At 43.6% G+C, this 21,160-nt stretch overlaps 1 protein-coding gene across 1 annotated transcript in view; it reads right to left on the reverse strand.

The window, feature by feature from the left end:
• TRANK1 (tetratricopeptide repeat and ankyrin repeat containing 1) overlaps nucleotides 1–21,160 on the reverse strand; it is an 80,479-nt gene that overhangs the window by 57,661 nt on the left and 1,658 nt on the right. The window contains exons 2-7 of the mRNA XM_038570369.1: nucleotides 17,855–17,981; nucleotides 13,975–14,125; nucleotides 11,056–11,174; nucleotides 8,309–8,392; nucleotides 7,930–8,068; nucleotides 5,851–5,988 (exon numbers count right to left, since the gene is read on the reverse strand). Coding sequence (XP_038426297.1) covers nucleotides 5,851–5,988; nucleotides 7,930–8,068; nucleotides 8,309–8,392; nucleotides 11,056–11,174; nucleotides 13,975–14,125; nucleotides 17,855–17,981 — 758 coding nt within the window. The remainder of the gene's footprint in view (nucleotides 1–5,850; nucleotides 5,989–7,929; nucleotides 8,069–8,308; nucleotides 8,393–11,055; nucleotides 11,175–13,974; nucleotides 14,126–17,854; nucleotides 17,982–21,160) is intronic.

A 21,160-nucleotide genomic window follows, 5' to 3' on the forward strand; every position in this document is an offset into this window, starting at 1 on the left:
CTCAAAAAAGAATGGGGCTTGTCAAAGGAACACAGGAGCCAATCTGAAAAAAAGGAGTGCCTAATGGCCAAAGCTGAAATGATTTGAGCAACTATAGATTTTATCCCATAGAATAAATATCCATTAGTCCATACATATGGAAAAGGAACAACTCTTCATTGCAATAGAATTCCAAGTAATAAATGTAGAAGGAAAGAAGAAAATAAAAAATCAACATTAATCAAAGATTACCATAACAGCTAATGTGGAAAGATCCACCAATGAATATAAAAATTAGTGTGTAAAAATTTGAAAAGAAGCAGGGTATTTGCATAACCTTAAAGTATCTCCTCCAAGATATTTAACAACTACAAAGAGAAAGATGGTATTATAATGGAGAAATCCCACAGATCACACCTTAACCAACTAATCAAAGTTAACATTAGAAGACATTTTGAAATTGTGAACTCCTTGGTATGATGTCAAGAAGTACATGAAATCATTTCTATAGTATTCTTACCAAAAATCTATATCTTTATTCCAATCATGAGAAAAACATCAAGCAAACTCAAATTGATAGACCTTGTATGAAACAACTGACCAATAATCTTCAAAAGGAAAAACTGAGGAACTGTCAAGACTAGAGGAGACTAAGGAGCCCTAATAAGTAAATGCAGTGTGGGTCTCTGAACAAAGGACATTAGTGAAAACAATGGTGAAATTTGTATGAGTTCTGTGTATTAGTTAATAGCATTCCATCAATGTTAACTTGATTTTGATAATTAAACTCTGACATATAACATGGTAATAAGATTAAGAGAAGCTGGGTGAAGATATACAGGAACTCTTTGAACAATTTTTGCATCTTTTCTGTATGTCTAAAATTAGTTCAAATTGAAGATTAAAAAAAAAAAAAAATGTTGGGATCCCTGGGTGGCGCAGTGGTTTGGCGCCTGCCTTTGGCCCAGGGCGCGATCCTGGAGACCCGGGATCGAATCCCACGTCGGGCCCCCGGTGTATGAAGCCTGCTTCTCCCTCTGCCTGTGTCTCTGCCTCTCTCTCTCTCTCTGTGTGTGACTATCATAAATAAATAAAAATTAAAAAAAAAATGTTGAGCTTCCCTGGTGAAAAAGATGAAGATGCGGGTAGTGAGAGAGAGGTGGAATTAAAAGGAAGAGAAACAGCCTGTAAGAGTCGTGAAGCCTCGTTTGGCAGTAGTCAGGGGGCAGCCCATGTTTACACCTGCATGAAGAAAGATCCCTCTCTTGCCTTCACATGCTTATTCTCCCGTGTTTCAGAGATTCCAAATGATCTTAAAAAAAAGTTAAGAAAACAATCTCATTTATAATAGAATTAAAAGGGATGCTTGGGTGGCTCAGTGGTTGAGAGTCTGCCTTCAGCTCAGGTTGTGATCCTCGGGTGCTGGGAACAAGTCCCCCCCATCAGGATCCCCACAGGGAGCCTGCCTCTCCCTCTGCATATGTCTCTGCCTCTCTCTCTGTGTCTCTCATGAATAAATAAGTAAAATCTTAAAATATATATATATAATAGCATTAAAGAGAATAAAGTACCTAGTGGTGCCTGGGTGGTTGTCAGTTAACTGGTGTCCAATTCTTGGTTTTGGCTCAGGTCATGATCTCAGAGTCGTGAGACTGAGCCCACATTAGGCTCTGTGCTCAACACAGAGTCTTCCTGAGATTCTTTCCCCGCCTTCTCCCTCCACTGCTTCTCCCCCTGCTCATGCTTTCTGTCAAATAAATAAATAAATATTTTTTAAAAGAATAAGATACCTAAGGATAATGTTAACCAAGGTGGTAAAGGACTTGCACACAGAAAACTACAAAACATTACTGAAAGAAATCAAAGAAGACATAAATAAATGGAAAGACATCCTGTGTTAATAGGTTGAAAGATTTCATATCCTTAAAATGTCCATACTACCTAAAGTGATCTACAGCTTGAATGTAATCTCTATCAAAATCCCAATTACATTTTTTCCAAAAGAAAAATATCCTAAAATTCATAAGGAAGTACAAGGGACCCTGAATAGCCAAAACACTTCTGTGAAAGAAGAACAAAGCTGAAAGTATCACACGACCTTATTTCAAAAGGTATTACAAAGCTACAGTAATCAAAACAGTATGGTACCAGCAAAAGGCAAACATAGAGACCAATAAAACACTATAAAGAGCCTAGAAATGTCCTCAGGAAGGTTTCAGCATTTGTAAGAAATAGTATTAAGTTGTGCTTTCCAATATGGCAGCCACTAGGCACCGATGTGTCTACTGAGTGCTTGAGATGTGGCTGGCCCACACCAAGATATGCTAGCAGAGTAAAACATGTGCTGGATTTCAGAGACTTAGGACAAAACCAAAGCACAGAATGTAAAATATCTCTGTAATTTTTATATTGATTATACAGGGAAATGGTAGTATTTTAGATAGATGGCTTAAATAAAATATATTACTAAAATTAATTTCATCTATTTTGCTTTTCTGATAGTCATACGACTATCAGAAAATTTTAAATTTTGTATGTGGTTCTCATTATGCTTGTACTGGAAAGCACTCGTTTTAAGTCCCAGGAATTGGAATGCTTGCCAAGTTATCGATGCAAACAGTTGGAATTCAAGACTCTGCATGCATATAAAATACCCAAAAACTGGTCAAATTTCCTGGATTCCAGGACACTTGGAGTTGTTTCTTTGCAAACCAAAGAGTTGTGTCTGGAAATACTTTTTCTTGGGCATTTTCAGGCTGGGGATGAGTAAGGCAAGAACAATGGTTGAAGGCATAGACTTTAACCATAAATTACCAGGTTAATAATAGCTTTAGTACAGCTCACACCAGTCCACAAGACCCAGTGATTGAATGTCCAGAAATGCTACAAGATGGTTGATAAACACAGCCATTATTAACAACTAATTCATTTAAACTTAAAATAAATAAATCACATTAAAAACAAAACTCATCACTTCCTAATTATGTTACTACACTTTGCTATTGTCTATGATGAGGTTCCTTTACATCTATCTTAACATGGATCTGTCTGGTAAAAATGCAATAAAATGGTATGCTACTGCACATTTCCCAGCCCCATGTTCAATGACATCATGTTAATAGCTTGAAATCATCCATGGTGGGAGTATTTACACCAAGGAAATTGGCGAACACCACAGGTCAGGGCTCTTCTCTTTGAAGACCCAGTTGTCAAACCTTTGCCAGGATACCACTGTCTCTAAGAGGATACTAAAATACACTGGACACCAAAAAGATAGTAACAAGTATTGGCAAGGACTTAGAAAAATTAGAACCTTTGTGCATTGCTGGTGGGAGTATGAAATAGTGCAGCCACTTTGGAAAACAGTCTGGTAGTTCCTCAAGAGCTTACCATGTGATCTGCCAATACCACTCTCTATCTACCTGAGAAAAATGAAAATACATTCCAAAACAAAGACATATATGCAAAAGTTCACAGCAGCATTATTCATAGTAGCTGAACAAATGTCCTTCCACTGATGAATGGATAAATAAGATGTGGTTTATCTATAAAATCGGATATTACTTGGTAATAATAAGGAATAAAGTACTGACACATGCTGTGACAAGGATGAACCTTGAAATGCTCAGTGGGCACTTGGGTGGCTCAGTGGTTGAGCATCTGCCTTTGGCTCAGGTCGTGATCCTGGTATCCTGGGATTGAGTCCCACATTGGTCTCCCCATAGGGAGCCTGCTTGTCCTTCTGCCTGCGTTTCTGCCTCTCCCTGTGCCTCTCATGACTAAAGAAATAAAAATCTTAAAAAAAAAAAAAAAAAGGGAAAGAAAGAAAGCATGCTCAGTGAAGGAAGCCAGTCACAAAAATTATGTGATTCTATTTGTATGAAATGTCCAGAATAGGTAAGTACATGGACACAGAAAGTATATTAGTGGTTTCTTAGGGCTGGAGAAGTGGGGGGAAATAGGGGAGTGACTGCTAATTGATAAGAGGTTTCTTCTGAAGATGGTGAAAATGTTTTTGTTTTTTTTTTAATTTATGATAGTCACAGAGAGAGAGAGAGAGGCAGAGACACAGGCAGAGGGAGAAGCAGGCTCCATGCACCAGGAGCCCGACGTGGGATTCGATCCCGGGTCTCCAGGATCGCGCCCTGGGCCAAAGGCAGGCGCCAAACCGCTGCACCACCCAGGGATCCCGAAAATGTTTTAAAATTGATTGTGGTTAGCCAAACTGTGGAAGGAGCCTCGGTGTCCATCGAAAGATGAATGGATAAAGAAGATGTGGTCTATGTATACAATGGAATATTACTCAGCCATTAGAAATGACGAATACCCACCATTTGCTTTGACATGGTTGGAACTGGAGGGTATTATGCTGAGTGAAGTAAGTCAATTGGAGAAGACAAACATATGGTTTCATTCATTCGGGGAATATAAAAAATAGTGAAAGGGATTAAAGGGGAAAGGAGAGAAAATGAGTGGGAAATATCAGTGAGGGTGACAGAACATGAGAGACTCCTCTAACTCTGGGAAACAACAAGGGGTAGTGGAAGGGGAGGTGGGCGGGGGCATGGGGTGACTGGGTGACAGGCACTGAGGGGGGCACTTGACAGGATGGGCACTGAGTGCTATACTATATGTTGGCAAATCAAACCCCAATAAAAAAATATTTAAAAAATTTAAACTCTATAAAACTTTGAAAAAAATAAAAATAAAATAAAATTGATTGTGGTAATGGTTACATAACTCTATGAATGTACTAAAAACATGGAATTGGACACTTTAAACAGGTGAATTATATGGTATATGAATTATAATTCAAAAAGCTCAAAACAATAGTTGTAGCACACCCTTCCTCATTTGCCCAGATGTGGGTTCCTGGGACCCAGTCCAGTGGGGAATAACATCAGAGAAATACACCTCACTGGGCTCCTCCAGTACATGCTGAGGAGAAAAACTATAAGTTCCCAAGAGGACCCAAGAGGCCAGGGCTCCCCAACAGGATGCCTCCAGGCTATGTCTAGATCACAGGTGTGTTTAATTTTGAGCAGACATTTAATAGTCATGAGTTGTCATGTTTTTTAAAAAATCTACCTTTCCAATGTCTCCTGCCATCAGAAGATGGCAGCAAGAAAAAAAAAAAAATAAGATGGCAGCAAGGCCTGGTTCCCACGATTGGCAGCAAGCCAAACTCCCCACCTCCCCCTGTCACTTCCCTTCCTCTGGGGCTGGGAGTCCATTACCATTCATTATCACAGCTACCCTAACGTTTTATAGAAGAAAAAAGGTGCTGTCTCCAGGAATTTCCAGAAAAGCAAGAGGCATCAGAAAGCCTGGTGTGTGGGAGCGCACACAGCCTTCCTGTTTCACAGGCTAACAAGGTATGTCTGTGTCAAAAGAACCAGCTTGTCCTTGCATGCACAGCCTCACTCTTCCTCGAGGCCTGTCTGTCCCTGGCGAGTATGGAGAAGGAAATCCCTGTGTTAGATTCTGAAGCAGCCAAGAAGTAGGACCGCGTCTGTGGTCTGGTTCACAGTGTGAACTAGCACAGATCTGGCATAAAATAAAGCACTTAATAACCAACCGTGTGAGGAGGAAGGGAAAAAGTGCAGCCAGAAGTCCCTGTCCTTGAGACATTCAATCCCACAGAAGTCACTGAAGCTGAAAGGACATGTGGGACCCAGCCATCCTTCCTTCTCTCACCTCCGTCCTTCCTGCATATGGCCTTCCCTCTGTGTCATGCTTCATTTGAGGTGAGGTTTAGCCCTATGCTGTCGAAGGACGGATGGGTAATACATGTGGTTGGTTGTGTAGGTTCTCTAATGCCCAAGGTCATCCAGCCCACAATGCACCCTCCAGCCTGGAGCTGCTACTTACGCTTGATGAGGTATCCTGGGTAGGGGGCCACGGCGGCAACAACATGGAGGACAGTGCAGCCATCCTCGTCCTTCTGGTTGATTCGGCCTTTCCACTCAGGCTTGTGGTCCATTAACCACCTGAAAAGATGGTTTTCCTCTGAAAGGAATTAAAATGAGTGATGTTTCTTTCTACACACAGAAAATCAAAAAGGCACATCAATGTGTACCACCCTGAGGGAACCAAATGGGGAACCCAACACACTTTCGCCACTCACCACAAATACATCCAGGAGACACAGAGTTGGTAAATTAAAAGGGTGACTTAGAGAAAGCTATTCATAATAAACCTCAGTCAGGTTCCCTAGAGGCAGAGTCTGAGACAAGAATTCTTGTACATGCAAATTGTTGACAGGGAGCTCAGGAGAAAGAGAATGAGGGAAGTGGGACAGAGTAGGGGAATGAGGCAAGCAGAGATGTGGTCTAAGCCAAGTCTACCTCAGTCTGATCCCACAGGGAGCTCTGGAGCATGACCAGAGCTGTCACAGTGCATGGAGCATGTCACAGTGCTGACCCACCATGAGGCAGGGGCTAACCTTTTGCACCACGTGCTAGTCAGTCAAGAGCTACAAAACACGTCTAGGGAGGGGGTGAGATTGACGGACAACCTCTGTAGGAAGTGGTGCTTATTGGCCAAAAGCAGCTCTCTGGTAAAGGAGGTAGCTGTGGAACAGCAGGTGAGGATGGGCGGATGTGGACACCGGTGGTAAAGAGGCTCCAAACAGGGCACCGAGAATGCAATTGCAGGAATCAGGTCAGTATCTGAAAGGATGACCCTACTCCTTACTATCAATAGGTCATATATTTAAAAATTATTTTCCCAGGCTCCTTCCTTGTAGCTCCTGGGATCAAGGAGAGCCACGTGCTTCTGCCAACTCTGAGAGCACCACTTGTCAGCATGTCAGAGTTTTCACCTGAGAAACAAATCAGGGATAAAGTAAAATACTTGGTCCTACTGATACCTGCCTGTACCCACAGGAGCTAATGTGAAGAGCAGCTGCAGTGGGGAACCATGACTTTCACAACCAGAGGAACATTTCTCTGGGTTCCAGAGTCCTGCTTTAAAACTGAGAGGACTGGATCAGATTGCTTTAATCAGACTTTACTTTTACATCCTGGATCCACCAATCTCTGTGTGAGAATAAAGCATCTTATGGACTCTGCAGTACATGAAATGGATAGAACAAGGTAAATCTAGCTAGAGCAAAGTGGTGACCCAGCTCTTGAAGCCCCTGGCCACCCTTCTCATTCCCTCATTCTTGGGAAGCAAGAAGAGGAAGCCTAGAAGAGGAAGACTAGAACAGCCTAGAAGAGGAAGACTTTCTAGAAAATTCTCTTGACCCCCTCTGGCTCTAAAACAGTATGAGTAAATCTCCAACACTGATGCTATACATGCTTGGAAAAGAAAAACAAGCCTTTATCTAACGTGTGTCTGTGTGTGTATGTGTATGTGTGTGTGGTGTGTGTTAATGATAAAATTTAAATATTTTCAAATTTTAATCCCATAGCCAGGTGGTAAAACTTAAAAAAAAAATTATGAAAATCAGAGTGCTTTAGAAGAACCACAAGAACTCTGTGTCAGCAAGAACCAGCGTTTCCCTTGGTATTGGCCCCCAGCACCACCGTCACGGCAGTCAGCCCTCTAGCTAGAGAGAAAATGAGCCTGAACACAGGGGGAAAGACCATATGTGCCTTTGCCAGTGGGAAGAAACTCCATGGCCTCAGGGAGCTCTGCCCAGCAAAGACTGTCTGTCCCAAGTCCCCTCCTTAGGTCTCAGGGCTCATCTGCTGCTAAGATCCATCTAGGAACACAGAATCCTTTCAGCTTGGGACCCCCAAGCCAGGAGGTCCCAGGCAAAATAAACGCAATGCTGTTCCCTGTTGCCTTCATTCATTTGAATAATCAAACTACTTGCATGTTCAAATCATCCGAATATTCTACCTTCAGGGGCTAAATTCTGGTCTCCTTGAGCTCAGCAGAGTGCCAGAGCTCAGAGCTGGGAGGGCAGCTTGGACGGTGTGTAACTGGAAGAACACTCACTTGCTTGGATACAGAGTCGCATGAGGGCATGAAGAGGGTAAGGTCCTATACTCTCAATACTTGCACCGATGCAGATGAGCCACTGCACTAAGCTGGGTACCTGTTCCATCTTCTCATAAAGTCCAATGAAGACATATTTCTGGGGAAAAAACACAGAGGAAGAATCATGGAAGTCACTCCAACCACATGAAACTTCAAACTCCTTCACTCATTAAGTTTGTAATCAATAAAACCTGGATAGCTGTGGCCCAAGCCTGACATGGTTATAAATCATAAATTAGCAGTGAGGGAGCTGAAGTCCCCTTATATTCGCTGAGGTCCCAAATACAAGCCTGAAGTGGCCTGACTTGACACCATATGTTTTAAGAAGCCACCTTACCTCAAAGAGACTCTTCAGTGATAACTCTGGGACATGGATATTTCTTGGTAGCCGGTCTTTTCTCGCTGACAAAAGTAGGAATGACTGATGAGAAGGGAGAAAAAGAAAAAGCTGAAATAATAATGTTCTCCACATAGGTTTTTTTTTTTTTTTTTAAGATTTTATTTATTTGAGAGAAAAAGAACACAAGCAGGGGAAGGGGCAGAGGGAGAAGGAGAAGCAGATTCCCCGTTGAGCAGGGAGTCCACCTCGGGGCTCGATCTCAGGACTCTGAGATCATGACCTGAGCCAAAGGCAGACGCTTAATTGACTGAGCCACCCAGGTGCCCCTCCACATAGGTTATTAGAGCAAAACTTATCCTCAAGGTTAAAACAAACGAGCAAACAAAACAAAACAAAACAAAACAAAATACTCTCCAGCCCCGTCTCTCTTTTTAAGCTAGGCTTTACGGCCTGAGCTGTAATTGAAGGCCCCCTGTCCAGCCAACGTCCTGTTCCTGCTGAGAGCTAAGTTCTCTCCATATTTCCTCAAAGCCTGCTAAGGACAGGAGCAGCTGACATCAAGCAGGATTGCTGAGAGTACAGTGGGTAAAAAAAGGGATTCCCTCTAAAAAGCTTACTCAGCAAGCAGAAGAATCCAATCACTTACGAGTATCTCATTCCAATTAATCTTTAGCACTTTAGTGTTTCATAAACCCCAAGTGTTTGACCCTGGCAAGCAGCTTGTGGAGTGGCTCCTATCAGCTAGTGAGAGTGACTGCAATTCAGAATTCAATCCCCAATTCCATGTCCTGTAGCCCTATTAGTAGCTTCAAATAGGCCATGGTGAGAGTATTGATACTACAGAAATTGACAGACACTATACATAAGGACTTTTTTTTTTCTCAAAGAGTCAGTTATTAAACCACTGGCCCTATCTCAAGTCACAGAAGAAACTGAATCCCAGAATGGTTAAGCAATTTTTCCTTCTCAGGACAGAGAGCATGTCCTAAGAGGTCCCTATTGAGATCATCCACAAGTGCCAACAGTTCTGAGGGCTCCAGGCTCTGGTATGGCCATGACTGGAGACCCAGGCTCAGCATCAACCTCTGCCATGTATGCTCTTGCTAGTGGATGTGGGACCATGGGAACTGAGCCGATGGCCACATCTTGCTTCCAGGTTTTCAGCCTGATACCCACTCTTTACTGCTCACCCTGAACAGACTCCAATCTCAGGTGATGTCCTCAGTGTTCTGGCAGCCCTGATTGCTGACCTGGCTTTTTCTTTTTGTACAAGATGTCTCTATTTGCAATATGTGAAAATGACTGGGGCCCCACAACTGGAATATTGGAACAAGTGGATCTGCCACTTAGGCAGCATTCTTGACTTTCCCTTGCTGGCCTGCTTTCTCAAGACCTTTTAATATGGGGGTGAGCTTCAGGGAACTTGTTGCCTGGACTTTAGGAGATTTCCGATGAATCACCTGAAACTATGCCCATAACTGTGTGTATATGCAAAGAAAATCCCATCAATTTCATTAGATTCTGATGGAATCCATGAGCTTTTTAAAAATTGAAACATTCTGTATTCTAAAATCAGTCACCCTGCCTGGCTCTAGAGTCCTTATGGGTTACCCTCACTTTGGGTGACTTTTCTGGACTGCCCAGCTTCAGAAAGCCCAGCATGCCCTTTCTGACCTAATTTCCCCTGCACACTGGGAGCCCACCATCAGCGACAACTACTATTCACTGGGCACTTAGCACATGCCAGCTATCGTAAAGCTCCATTAGCTCAGTGCCTGGCACATTGTAAGCCCTTGATAAACATTAGCTAATATTACTATTAGGTGTTCTTGGTCCATCATTTCTCATCCTCACCAAATCCCTGAGGGAGCAAGTTTATATTCTGAAACTTACAAATGAGGAAATGAGGCTCAGGGGGGAAGTAATTAGCCCAAAACAGAAAGTAGAAGATTATGATTTGAGGAGGGATCTGTGTGACACTGAAGCCCAGGCTCCCAGCCTACTCTGCTCCTCCATTCTCTGGATTCCTGACCCTGGGTTTGGCACCTACAGACTCACTGTTACCTGTGGGCAACAGACCCTTAAAGCTACACAGAAGCAGGGTGCCTAGATGGCTCAATTGGTTAAGCATCTACCTTGGGCTCAGGTCATGATCTCAGAGAACTGGGATCAAGCCCCACGTTCAGCCTCAAGTCAAACTCCGGCTCAGCAGGGAGTCTGCTTCTCCCTCTACCCTCTCCCCAGCCCCCCACCTCACCCAGCTTGTGCTCTCTCTCAAATAAATAAGTAAAATCTTATTAAATTTTTTTAACTGAAAAAAAAGCTACATAGAAGTGCTCAGAGCAAAAAAGGTAGGTCTTCTGACTCCATACTAGCAAATGCAGTATAAAAAAGATGATGAAGATGAACATGTAATTGTTCATTTTCCTTATTCCACATTACCATTAGGGCTTAAACTTGACACTTCTGTGATGACAATGAATACAGAGATCAAGGAGTGAGGGCGATAAACATTAGCTAATATTATTATTATTAGGTGTTCTGAATATGTTTCCTATCTTTAAAAAAACAGAAACTGGCTAATTAATATCTCTCAGTAACTTTCCATCTTTAATGACGGTGCAGTTAAAAAGTTATTTTGGCATCAAAATAAACAAATAATAAATAACAATCCCCTCCCCAATGCAGGCAGAAAGAATCCATTTCATCAAAAATACACTTTCCCCACATCCTCTTTTACTTACATGCCATAATCCTTTCTTTGCCAACTTTTCTATTACAGACTGCCACACTTCTGTTGAGAATCCAGTAGTAAAAATATGATCAAAACAGGGCAAGAAACTTTGCAAAACGATGGGATCACCTGAAAAAGAGTTCCATTGTTTAGAAATTTTAACCTGAGCAGAGTCCAGAACATTTAGGAAAAGATCCTCCAGTTAAGACCACAGAGAGACACACACAGAAAAATAAAGATATCAGAAAAAGAGGTATTTTCAAAGTAAAAGTCCTATATAGTTGACTGAAGTGGCAATCATTTTAAGTTCACCTATAAATTCACTGCCCCAAGAGTTAGGCAGTATGATGTGAGCTAATAATCAATTAGCTCTTCTATATGCCAAACCCAGCAATAGGTACTAATATTTAATCCCTCAAACAGACCAACAAGGCACTGGCCTATTATCTCTGCTTACAGAGGAGGAAATAGAATCTCAAAAGAAGTTTAAAAAAAAAAACCCAAGTCCTTTAAGAAAAATGTGACAAATATTATTTTCACCCAACCAATGAGAAATGATGACAAATGAAGTCAGGCTTCATGGCGTATCATGAAGCTAGTTAATCACAAAAACAAAGACAGGAACCCAGATCTGCCAACTCTCTTAGTCAATACACATTCTTCTAACCTAGTGGTCCATTGCATCTCATGATCCACCAAACCACATTTCTCAAACTCATGGATGAGATCACCCAAGGAGCAAGGGCAGTGCCAGAATAACACGGTACCTCCTCCAGGATTATCAATTTCCAAAAAAAAAAAAAATAAGTAAATATCTAAATAAATAGATGTTGCACAAAAGGATACAAAATTTCCATAAATATATTTTTCAAGTTTTAGAAATTGGGCCATGGGCATACATACATTCTCCCTCTAAAGAGGACTACTTTGGGATAAAAGTATGGGATGCATTGCCCTAAGTCCTATGAAGAACGCCCTCTCAGGATGGCAGCAGAATGGAAACCATCCAGGTTTCTTTGGAGAGCAGTCACCCAGAAATAAACACTGACTTTACAAAGATGCAGAGAAGACATGAGGGATCGTAGGGAACAGGCCAAGCCATCAGACTCAGAGAAAAGGGAAGCAAGCTCAGTCACTGCCAGCAAAAGGCTGCCTGGAAAGCTGTGACCCATCAGCATTTATCTGGGGATCTTCTATTTCTCTGTCCAAGCGACTCGGCTGTGCCCACCTCCAACCCCTTCCCACTGCCTGCCTGATATGGCTCTCACCCCTCTGTCTGCCAGATTTGCCCAAATTCGTAGGATGCCAGCCACAGACCACAACAACTGCTTTCCCACAATCGCAGTGGGAACAGTTGGATCTGTAACAGCCAAATCTATTTCCCCACCTCTGAAAGCCAAAGAGCATTTTTCACAATTCTTACACGTGCCTTTTTTCACATTCCAACACCTCTGGAATCGAGACGTGTGTGACAATTGATTTGGTCTCTCAGTGGCAAAACATATCTCAATGAGGCATCTTAAATCACTACAATCTTAAATGTTATCAAACACAATATTTGAAAACTATGGCCCTGGTCACTGGCAGAACTTTAAGATGGTGCCAGGATAAGCACAGAAAGAACTCCTTTGTCACCAGCAAGGAGTATATTATATTGTGTTTTATGGTTTTCTGTTTTTATCTAATCCAGGCCACTGACAAAGCCAGCTTACGGGCCAGGTCATTAGAGTAATAACTCAAGGCAGTGATGCCAAAGGCCCCCAGTGTGTCATTCCTCTGCTGTAGTGAGCACAGCAGCCCAGACCCTAAGCATTACCTCCACAGGTCCCTCTGTTAGAAGTTAGACAACTAGGAAGTTAGGGCCAGGGTCTCCAACTAGAAAATATGAAGTCAGAACAGCTAAAATAAAACAGCACTAACATCCTGTTTACAGCTTAGATAGGAGCACACACATTCCACTTTGCAGCCTTTGTAGAAAGACTTCTCAAAACGTCCTAAAATAAGGACAATTAACCACAAAGCATTTGTCATATCACAGGCAAGGGGCAGTTAAGACCTACGCCTCCAGATGTCAGCAAAAAAGACCATCAGCACGTTGACATTAACCTAATAGGTAGACAGATATGTGACCAAAGCCCTGATTGGCATGACTCAGCACACCCTGATTACTTAAGATGGGATGAACACTGGGTATTATACTATATGTTGGCAAATTGAACTTCAATAAAAAAAAAAAAAAAAAAAAGATAGTTCTGCAAAGTAGCTCATAAAACCCCCTAAACTTAGAAACTCTAGGAGCAACCTTCTCAGATCCCTTCCCTCTCCAGGAGCTTTATTTATACTGTTGCTCAGTAAACTTTGCTTTGCTGCCCACCTCTTTGTCTGGCCTACCTCTTCATCCTTTGAAGCCATGTGACCAAGAAACACGGAGCACTAAGGCAGGGAATTCCTATAACTAACCTCCATCAGCCCTTCCAGGGTGTTTTTATAGCAAACAGGAATATTTCTTGGCATACATATGCACATGCAAAAAGCAAAGGAAAGAGCACAAATCACATAAAATCAGTAGCATAAAGACAGAAAGATCTATAAGTATAGCAACACAGAAAACTGAGGTCTGAAACAGGATTGGCATAGCTTTAAGTGGTTTCTGCTAAAGAAGTTCTTTGTGTTTACGATGAGCCACCAAGGCTTCCAAAATGCTTTCTGAAGTGAAAATCATTTTCATTCAAACTAGAGAAATCAGTCACAAAGAAACACTCTGGAATTATCTCCCCAGCAGCCATTCAGATAAAATAACAAGGAAAGGAAGGAAGGAAGGAAGGAAGGAAGGAAGGAAGGAAGGAAGGAAGGAAGGAAGGAAGGAAGGAAGGAAGGAAGGAAGGAAGGAAGGAAGGAAGGAAGGAAGCTCTCCCTAGTTCCAACTTACTGCCCATAGTGGTGAAGACTCCAACCAGGAAATCAGCAACCTGGATCTGGTCTGGATTGCCCTGCAGAAGTCGCAGACCTTCAAAAAACATGCGAGCGGCTTCATAAGGTTGAAGCAACCGCAGCAAGGAATAACCGGCTCTGTAGTATCCCTGGGAGAGAAGAAAAGCAGAACCATAACTCGCCCATCTCTTCTAACCAGCTGCCAAAAGGAAAGGCAAGATTGATGGCCTGGAGAAATGGACTGTAGAGGTTTTGCTTCTACATAAACACAGATTTCTAACAAGCACTGGATACAGGATTCCCACGTTAGGTTCTGTGCCACATTTTTCCTGTTGTTTTCTAACTGCCAATAAAATAATCGCTTTCAAATCTGTGACTTATACAGCCTCTAACATATGACATGGGGCGAAGGAAGCAGGCCTGGTTCCAATTACATGTGTGGCTTATTTATTCATGCCTCAAATCACAGCCCAGGCAAGAAGAGAATGAAAAAAATCCTATGATGACAGAGTTCTAGAAAAGAATGAGATTGTCATGTAAACACAGAAATGGTTCCCTGCTCCTTTCAATCAAAGTAAACACAATTTCCTCCAGGTAGGTAGCCTGGGGGCAGGGGGGCTAGTAATGACAAGTATTGAAAAGTATCAAGCTCCACACTGGAGGCAACATACACCAGAGGCAAAATTTTTTTCTTTCTGTAGAGAAGGAAATTATAGTGAGTAACAAAGGCAAATGGTTTAGTTTTGCCTACATACAAACTGCGAACCTTGAGTAGGAACAAAATGATACTGCCTTTCCCCCTCTTTGATTCTCTAAAGGAGGCCGCACCAGGCCTATCAAGACAACATTCTAAGACAATGGAAGGTGTTCACCAATCGGGTTCATAAAAAAAGCAAGCACTTAAGAATTCCACTTGACATCAAATCCCTTATTATTTATCTATGTGTTTTCACCTTCATTTGAAAAGTCTAGAACCTTAGAAAACAACCAGAAAAAAGGGTGGAACAATGTGATTTTTCTTCCCCTCCCCCGGCTGGGTAAGCTAGTTACAGAATTCCCCACTTCCTTGCTCTCCTCAGATTTAAGGTTCTTTCATCATTTATTTTGGCGGGGCAGGGGGGGATGAAGATGGATCACCATATGCCACCCCAAAATATGACACTTTGGCCAAAGGGTCATCTTGAGCTGAAGGCATTTGAGATTCAACAGATGTAGAAAGATGCCTTCCTGGAGTTTCCCTTACCTGACTAAAAGCGGAATGTCTAAGAAAGGAGGACTGCCATAAATCTTCTCTGCCAGGGAGTTTTTATGGCCATGAAAAAGACAGAAATTGGCGCTGAGCCGGACCAGCACTGCTAAGTGCTACTAAGATCGGGGCAGCCTGGGTGGCTCAGCGGTTTAGTGCTGCCTTCAGCTCAGGTCGTGATCCTGGGGTCCTGGGACTGGGTCCCGCATCGGGCTCCCCGCATGGAGCCTGCTTCTCCCTCTGCCTCTCTTTCTCTGTCTCTCATGAATAAATAAATAAAATCTATAAAAAAAAAAAAAGATCGCCCTGGTCTCCCTCGTGTTAGTGTCCCCCATGAATGTGTGTTTCCACCATCCCAGCTCCAGAAATCCAAATCCCTTTCCTCAGTCTGTCATGTCTCTGCGGTTTACGCTCTTCGTTTAAAATGTCTATGAGCTCCTTTCCCCTATAATCTCTTTCACTATTTTTTATATTCCCCAAATGAATGAGACCATATAATGTTTGTCCTTCTCCGATTGACTTATTTCACTCAGCATAATACCCTCCAGGTCCATCCACATTGAAGCAAATGGTGGGTATTTGTCGTTTCTAATGGCTGAGGAATATTCCATTGTATACATAGACCACATCTTCTTGATCCATTCACCGTTCGATGGACACCGAGGCTCCTTCCACAGTTTGGCTACTGTGGACATTGCTGCTATAAACATTGAGGTGCAGGTGTCTCAGTCTTTCAATGAGTGGGAAATATCAGAGAGAGTCACAGAACATGAGAGACTCCCAACTCTGGGAAACAAACAAGGGGTAGTGGAAGGGAAAGTGGGTGAGGGGATGGAGTAACTGGGTGACAGGCACTGAAGGGGGCACTTGATGGGATGAGCACTGGGTGTTATAGTACATGTTGGCAAATCGAACTCCAATAAAAAAATTACAAAAAATGTCTATGAGCTCTCAGACCTACCTGCTTCTCTTGGGGTCTTTCCTTAGGAAGGCCCTTGTGTCGTGTAAAAATAAAATGTGTATGTTTTTCTCTCGTGAAATTGTCTCCTGTCAGTGGAATTTGTAGGGCCCCGGCCACTGAACCAAAACAAAGTAGACATAAAGCATTCTTCCTCCCCTACAGAGGACATTTGCAGGAGGACGGTCAGCGGGGTCAAATGGGGAAAGAGAGAGGCACCCGTGAGTAAGAACAGTAAGAACTGGGGTGGATTCCAGTCCCTGGCTACAGGTCTGGTCCCCTCCTCAAGGAAGGTGGCCCGCAGCCTGAGGGATGTGCACACACCCCAACTCTTCCTCCCCTTCCCAGTTGGAGGATGGGGAAAATCCCAAAATGCCTCTGGGAGATTTCCTCAGGAATGCTTTCCCATTTTTAAAACTACTCAATAGGGACACCTGGGTGGCCCAATGGTTGAACGTCTGCCATTGGCTCAGGTCTGCCATTGGCTCAGGTCATGATCCAGGAGTCCTGGGATGGAGTCTCACATCAGGCTCCTGCAGGGAAGTGCTTCTCCCTCTGCCTATGTCTCTGCCTCTCTCTCTGTGTCTCTCATGAATAAATAAATTTCTAAAAAATCGTAAAAAAAACTATTCAATAATTCCCAAAGTATCCATCCCCCAATAGAAGAGGCTTAAGTTAAAATAGACAAATCCCTCCCTCGAGGATGTAGAATCTGTGGGTGAATGCTCCTCATCACTTCCCACTGTTCAACTTCTAGCAGTCGTACACAAAATGCAGACCTCTGAGGAAACAATGCAAGCTCCTATTTACCGAATGCCAACAACTTGAACCAAGGTCTCTTAATTCTTGAAGCCACTCTAGGACCTGGGTAGTATCTCCCTTTACAATCAGAGAAAAGGAAGGCTTCAGGAGAGAAAAGGAGCTCCTCCCAACTGCTGAAACCAGTCCATAGCAGAGAGCACAAGGAGATGGGAAGAAAGGGTTGTGCTTCCCCCACCTCAGAGCCTCACTATAAATGGTCTATATCACTAACAGGATCTAGGCTATATGTGCCTCAAGTGGCTCCTGAGCGGCAACTCCTTTCTGATCTCTGATTCTGCTTTTTATTCTCTCCCCAACTTAATAGTGGAATACTCAAGAGCTGGAGTGGTGTCTTCCTGTCCTTTGGTTTGCCTCAAGGCACAATGAACAGGAAGATGCCTTGCAGAGGGGGCACTGACAGCATGTTAGCTGGGTAAAACAATCACATAGTTATTTATTGACCTTTGCAACACCTTAGAGGGGCTGACTGGCCTCTAGAACCTCCCTGATCCCAACGGAGCTGATTTCCATATAAGAAGTGCTTTCTGCAGAACTCTTGTCATGTGTCCACCCAGCTGCCAAGTGAAACAAAACTCTGTTAAAATGAAATTTGCAAACATCAAAGAACACTTGAGATTCCAAGTTCATGGTGTAACTATATCAGAACACAAGGATCTACCCCTCCAAGGGCATTTCCACACCTGGCCACCATCATTGTTAGTCTTCTCCAGGTAGGCTCGCGCATGCCCTGTGGGAACCTGTCTGAAGTGCAAAGAGTTGAACAAAGCTCCCCTCACTTTTCCATTTTAAAAAGAAGGGAGGGAAGGAGGCAGGTAAGACAAAGATCAGCAGGGCCCCCAGCTATCACCATACCTTCACATAGGTTGGATCCCACTGGAGACATTCCTTGGCTGCCACAAATGCCTCATTCCATTTCCCGAGGCTGTAAAATGCATTGGATTTGTTGCACTGCAGCACAGCCAGCTCTCTGGGAGGAATCCTGTTGAAAAGAACAGACTGGTAGTCAGTAGAGCTATCTTTCTGCAAATACAGAAAACCACCCTTGAAGGCCCAATTCTGGGGCTGGCTGCCACCATTTCCAGTTAATGTTCCAATTACACCAATCACATCTGGCCCTCCAGCCCCCCAGCCTGGGGCATTTGCAAAGTACAAGCCTGTCCCTCCTCACTCCCAAATAGTCTGCTCCTTTTTGTGACAAATGTTTTCAATACCTTGGTTTGACCTCTTACTGATCTCCACAGATCTTTTCATGTTTAGAGACCATATTGGCAAAGATGCTGTGAAAATGGTGACTAGTCCTAAGGATGGAGAGGATGGGAGATCCCACTGAGCCTCAGCAGAGTCTAGACACTGCCTGGTGCAGTGTGGGGTGAGTCCTTCCACATGCCTGTCCATGCTAAATGGATGCAGAGCTTATCACAGGAAGGGCCCTTCAGAATATGTGACCACACCATGCCCACGGACCTACAGCAAGAGGTGCAGGATGAGCACTGTTCTAGTATAGAGGCAGGACCCCAGACCAGAATGCAAATGGAGCCCACATACCATGGGGTTAATCAGCACTGTCCAATATGGTAGCCACTGGCCATGTGTAGCTATTCGTATTTAATTTAATTTAAATAAAATTTAAAATTCAGTTCTTCTGCTGTACTAGCCACATTTCAAGTATTCAATAGCAAAAGTCTATATTATAGAATATCTTCATCATCATAGAAAGTCCTTTGGACAGAACTAGCCTAAGTATTGGAAGTTCATAAATCAAGTTTGCAAAGTGTTCAATAAAATACATTCTATCTTCCCACCTTATAATAACCGGTTCAAATTCAGAACTACAGGACTATACCCCTGCCCACTCCCTCTACCGCAGCCTTCATCTAGCACTGCAGGAGGCATGATTCCAAGTGCTATCCACACCCTGCCCTTGGTCAGACCTCAGAAGAACAGGCTGCAGGTAGGAGGTCTGTGAAGGCCCTAGGAGCAGAGTCCATGGGCAGGAATCCCAGGGTCCTGGTACTCAGATGAATAAGGGACAGGTGAGGCTAGGTAGGGAGATATAGATAGGAAGCTATGGGATCAGGCTCACAGAAATCCCCAAAATTCTGAGGTGTAAGGAAACCAGAGATAACGGAACAAACCAGACCACTCTGCCCTATGTGTCTTTTTTATGACAGTCATATGTGACCAACAAAGCATAACCAGACCCCCCAAAAAGAAGGCATTAAAGATGTTATCACCAGTCCTTACTCAAACCAAGACATCACAAAAATGATAAGGTCAAAAGCTGCCTGGTCAGTTCTAAATAAAAGACTGTCAGTGGAGGCCCACGTTGGCAACCCTGTCAGGTACCCCCTGAGAGATTTTTCTGTATTCTTGCTTAATAAACTTCTGTTGCTTTACCCATTCTCCTTCGTTGAAGAAATTCATTCTTCAACTCTGTGAGCCAAGAACCTAGCTCTCCTGTTTCAATAGTGTGGACCAAAGGGGAGGAAAAACTCTGGGTGGGTAAAGTCTTTGGCCCCACAGATTCCTGTGGGGTGGGCACAGCTAGAGGGAAGCCACAGAAGGGCCCTCTAAAGCATATCAAGGCAAGTCCCTCTTGTCTGGGTCTAGGGATAATACTACAAAGTTGGTGCCAAAACCACATCAAAATTTGAAGATAAATGCAAAGTGTACCACAATATGTCAAAGCCCAGGTGCCACTGAATTCAAGACACATGAGCAAAAAAAAAAAAAAAAAAACGCAAGGCTAATACTTCTTTTTATTGAATATTTTCATTGCAAAAGTACTACAAATCACTATAGAAAAGTTAGGCAATGCAAATAAGTGTAAATAAAAAGCAAAGTAAAAATCACCTCTACAACTGCCCATACTCAATGCTTTATGTCTCCAGCTTCTGTCACTGCCCATCGTTCCCTCTAGTGAAGGGATGAGGCCCCCCAGGCACAGAAGAGGTAGTACGGCAGTCAGTGGGGGGTAATGGCCAAGGAAGTTATGACTGCAGGTGCCCAGCCCAGACACCCTAGCCAGTGCAGCCCTCCCCAGCTGCAGTGAGCACTGGCTGTCACTAGGGGCTCCCAGTGCCCTGTTCTCAAGATTTGCCCTCAGCCAGACGGGAGCTGACTTCTCCCCAGGAAGTTAGGCCCCTGCAGCAGACTAAATTGTGCCCCTCCATCCATACGTTGAAGCCCTACCCACCAGTGTGATGGTATTTGGAGAGGGGACCTTTGGGGAGGTAATTAGGTTTGGCTGAGGTGGGGCCCTCATGATCAGATGAAGAGGCACCAGAGAGCTTCCTCTCTGTCGCTATCTCCCCACCATGTGAGGTCACAGTGAGAAGGCAGCCATCTGCAAGCCAAGAAGAGAGCTTTCACCAGAAACTGAATTGGCTGGCACTTTGATCTCAGACTCACCAGCCTCTAGAAGTGTGAGAAATAAGTTCCTGTTGTTTACTCTGCCCAGTTGGTGGTAATTTTGTTATGGCAGCCCAAACTGACTAATACAGTCCCCCTGCTTAGGACAACTTTCAGGCGCCAGGCAGCCTACAGTCAATGGCTGGCTGACATGGAAATCAAAAGGTCATCTCCCTTGCCCCAAAGTGGTACCAGCTTTGCAGTACAGCTACTGTTCCAGAGCTCCCCAGGCAATCAGGCTGAAGCCACCTCCAGTTGACACACCCACCATCCCTGCTTGGAGCCTTCCCCTGCCCCATCCTGCTTCCCTCCATCCCCTTCTACTGGGAGCACTTGCTCAGTAAATCACATACACCTAAAATAAATCCCTTTGTCAGTTGGCAGTGACAGGAAGGTAGGCAGCAGGTAGACAGGCAAGGGGAGCAGTGTCAGGAAGGTCATGAAAGAACATGTGAGTCAAAGTCCCATTAGGGACCCCACAGTGTGGGGTCAGTCTACAGCCATAACCACTACACAACATCTCCTCTTTAAGAAAGTCAGATTCTTCGTGCTCTTGACCCAGCTCTGACACAGCTATGATCTGAGCCAGGAGGGGCAGACTTACAGGCCCAAATCAATGACACTCAACTCACATCCAGCTAGAGGGTAAGCACCAAGGTGAAGGAAGGTAGGAAGGGGGAGCTATGATTCAGGAATGTCACCCAGTGGCATTTCCCAGTACAAGTGTAGGCTGCATACACCCCACAA

The sequence above is a fragment of the Canis lupus genome, chromosome 23, assembly GCF_011100685.1.
Source record: "Canis lupus familiaris isolate Mischka breed German Shepherd chromosome 23, alternate assembly UU_Cfam_GSD_1.0, whole genome shotgun sequence".
Lineage (NCBI taxonomy): Eukaryota > Metazoa > Chordata > Mammalia > Carnivora > Canidae > Canis > Canis lupus.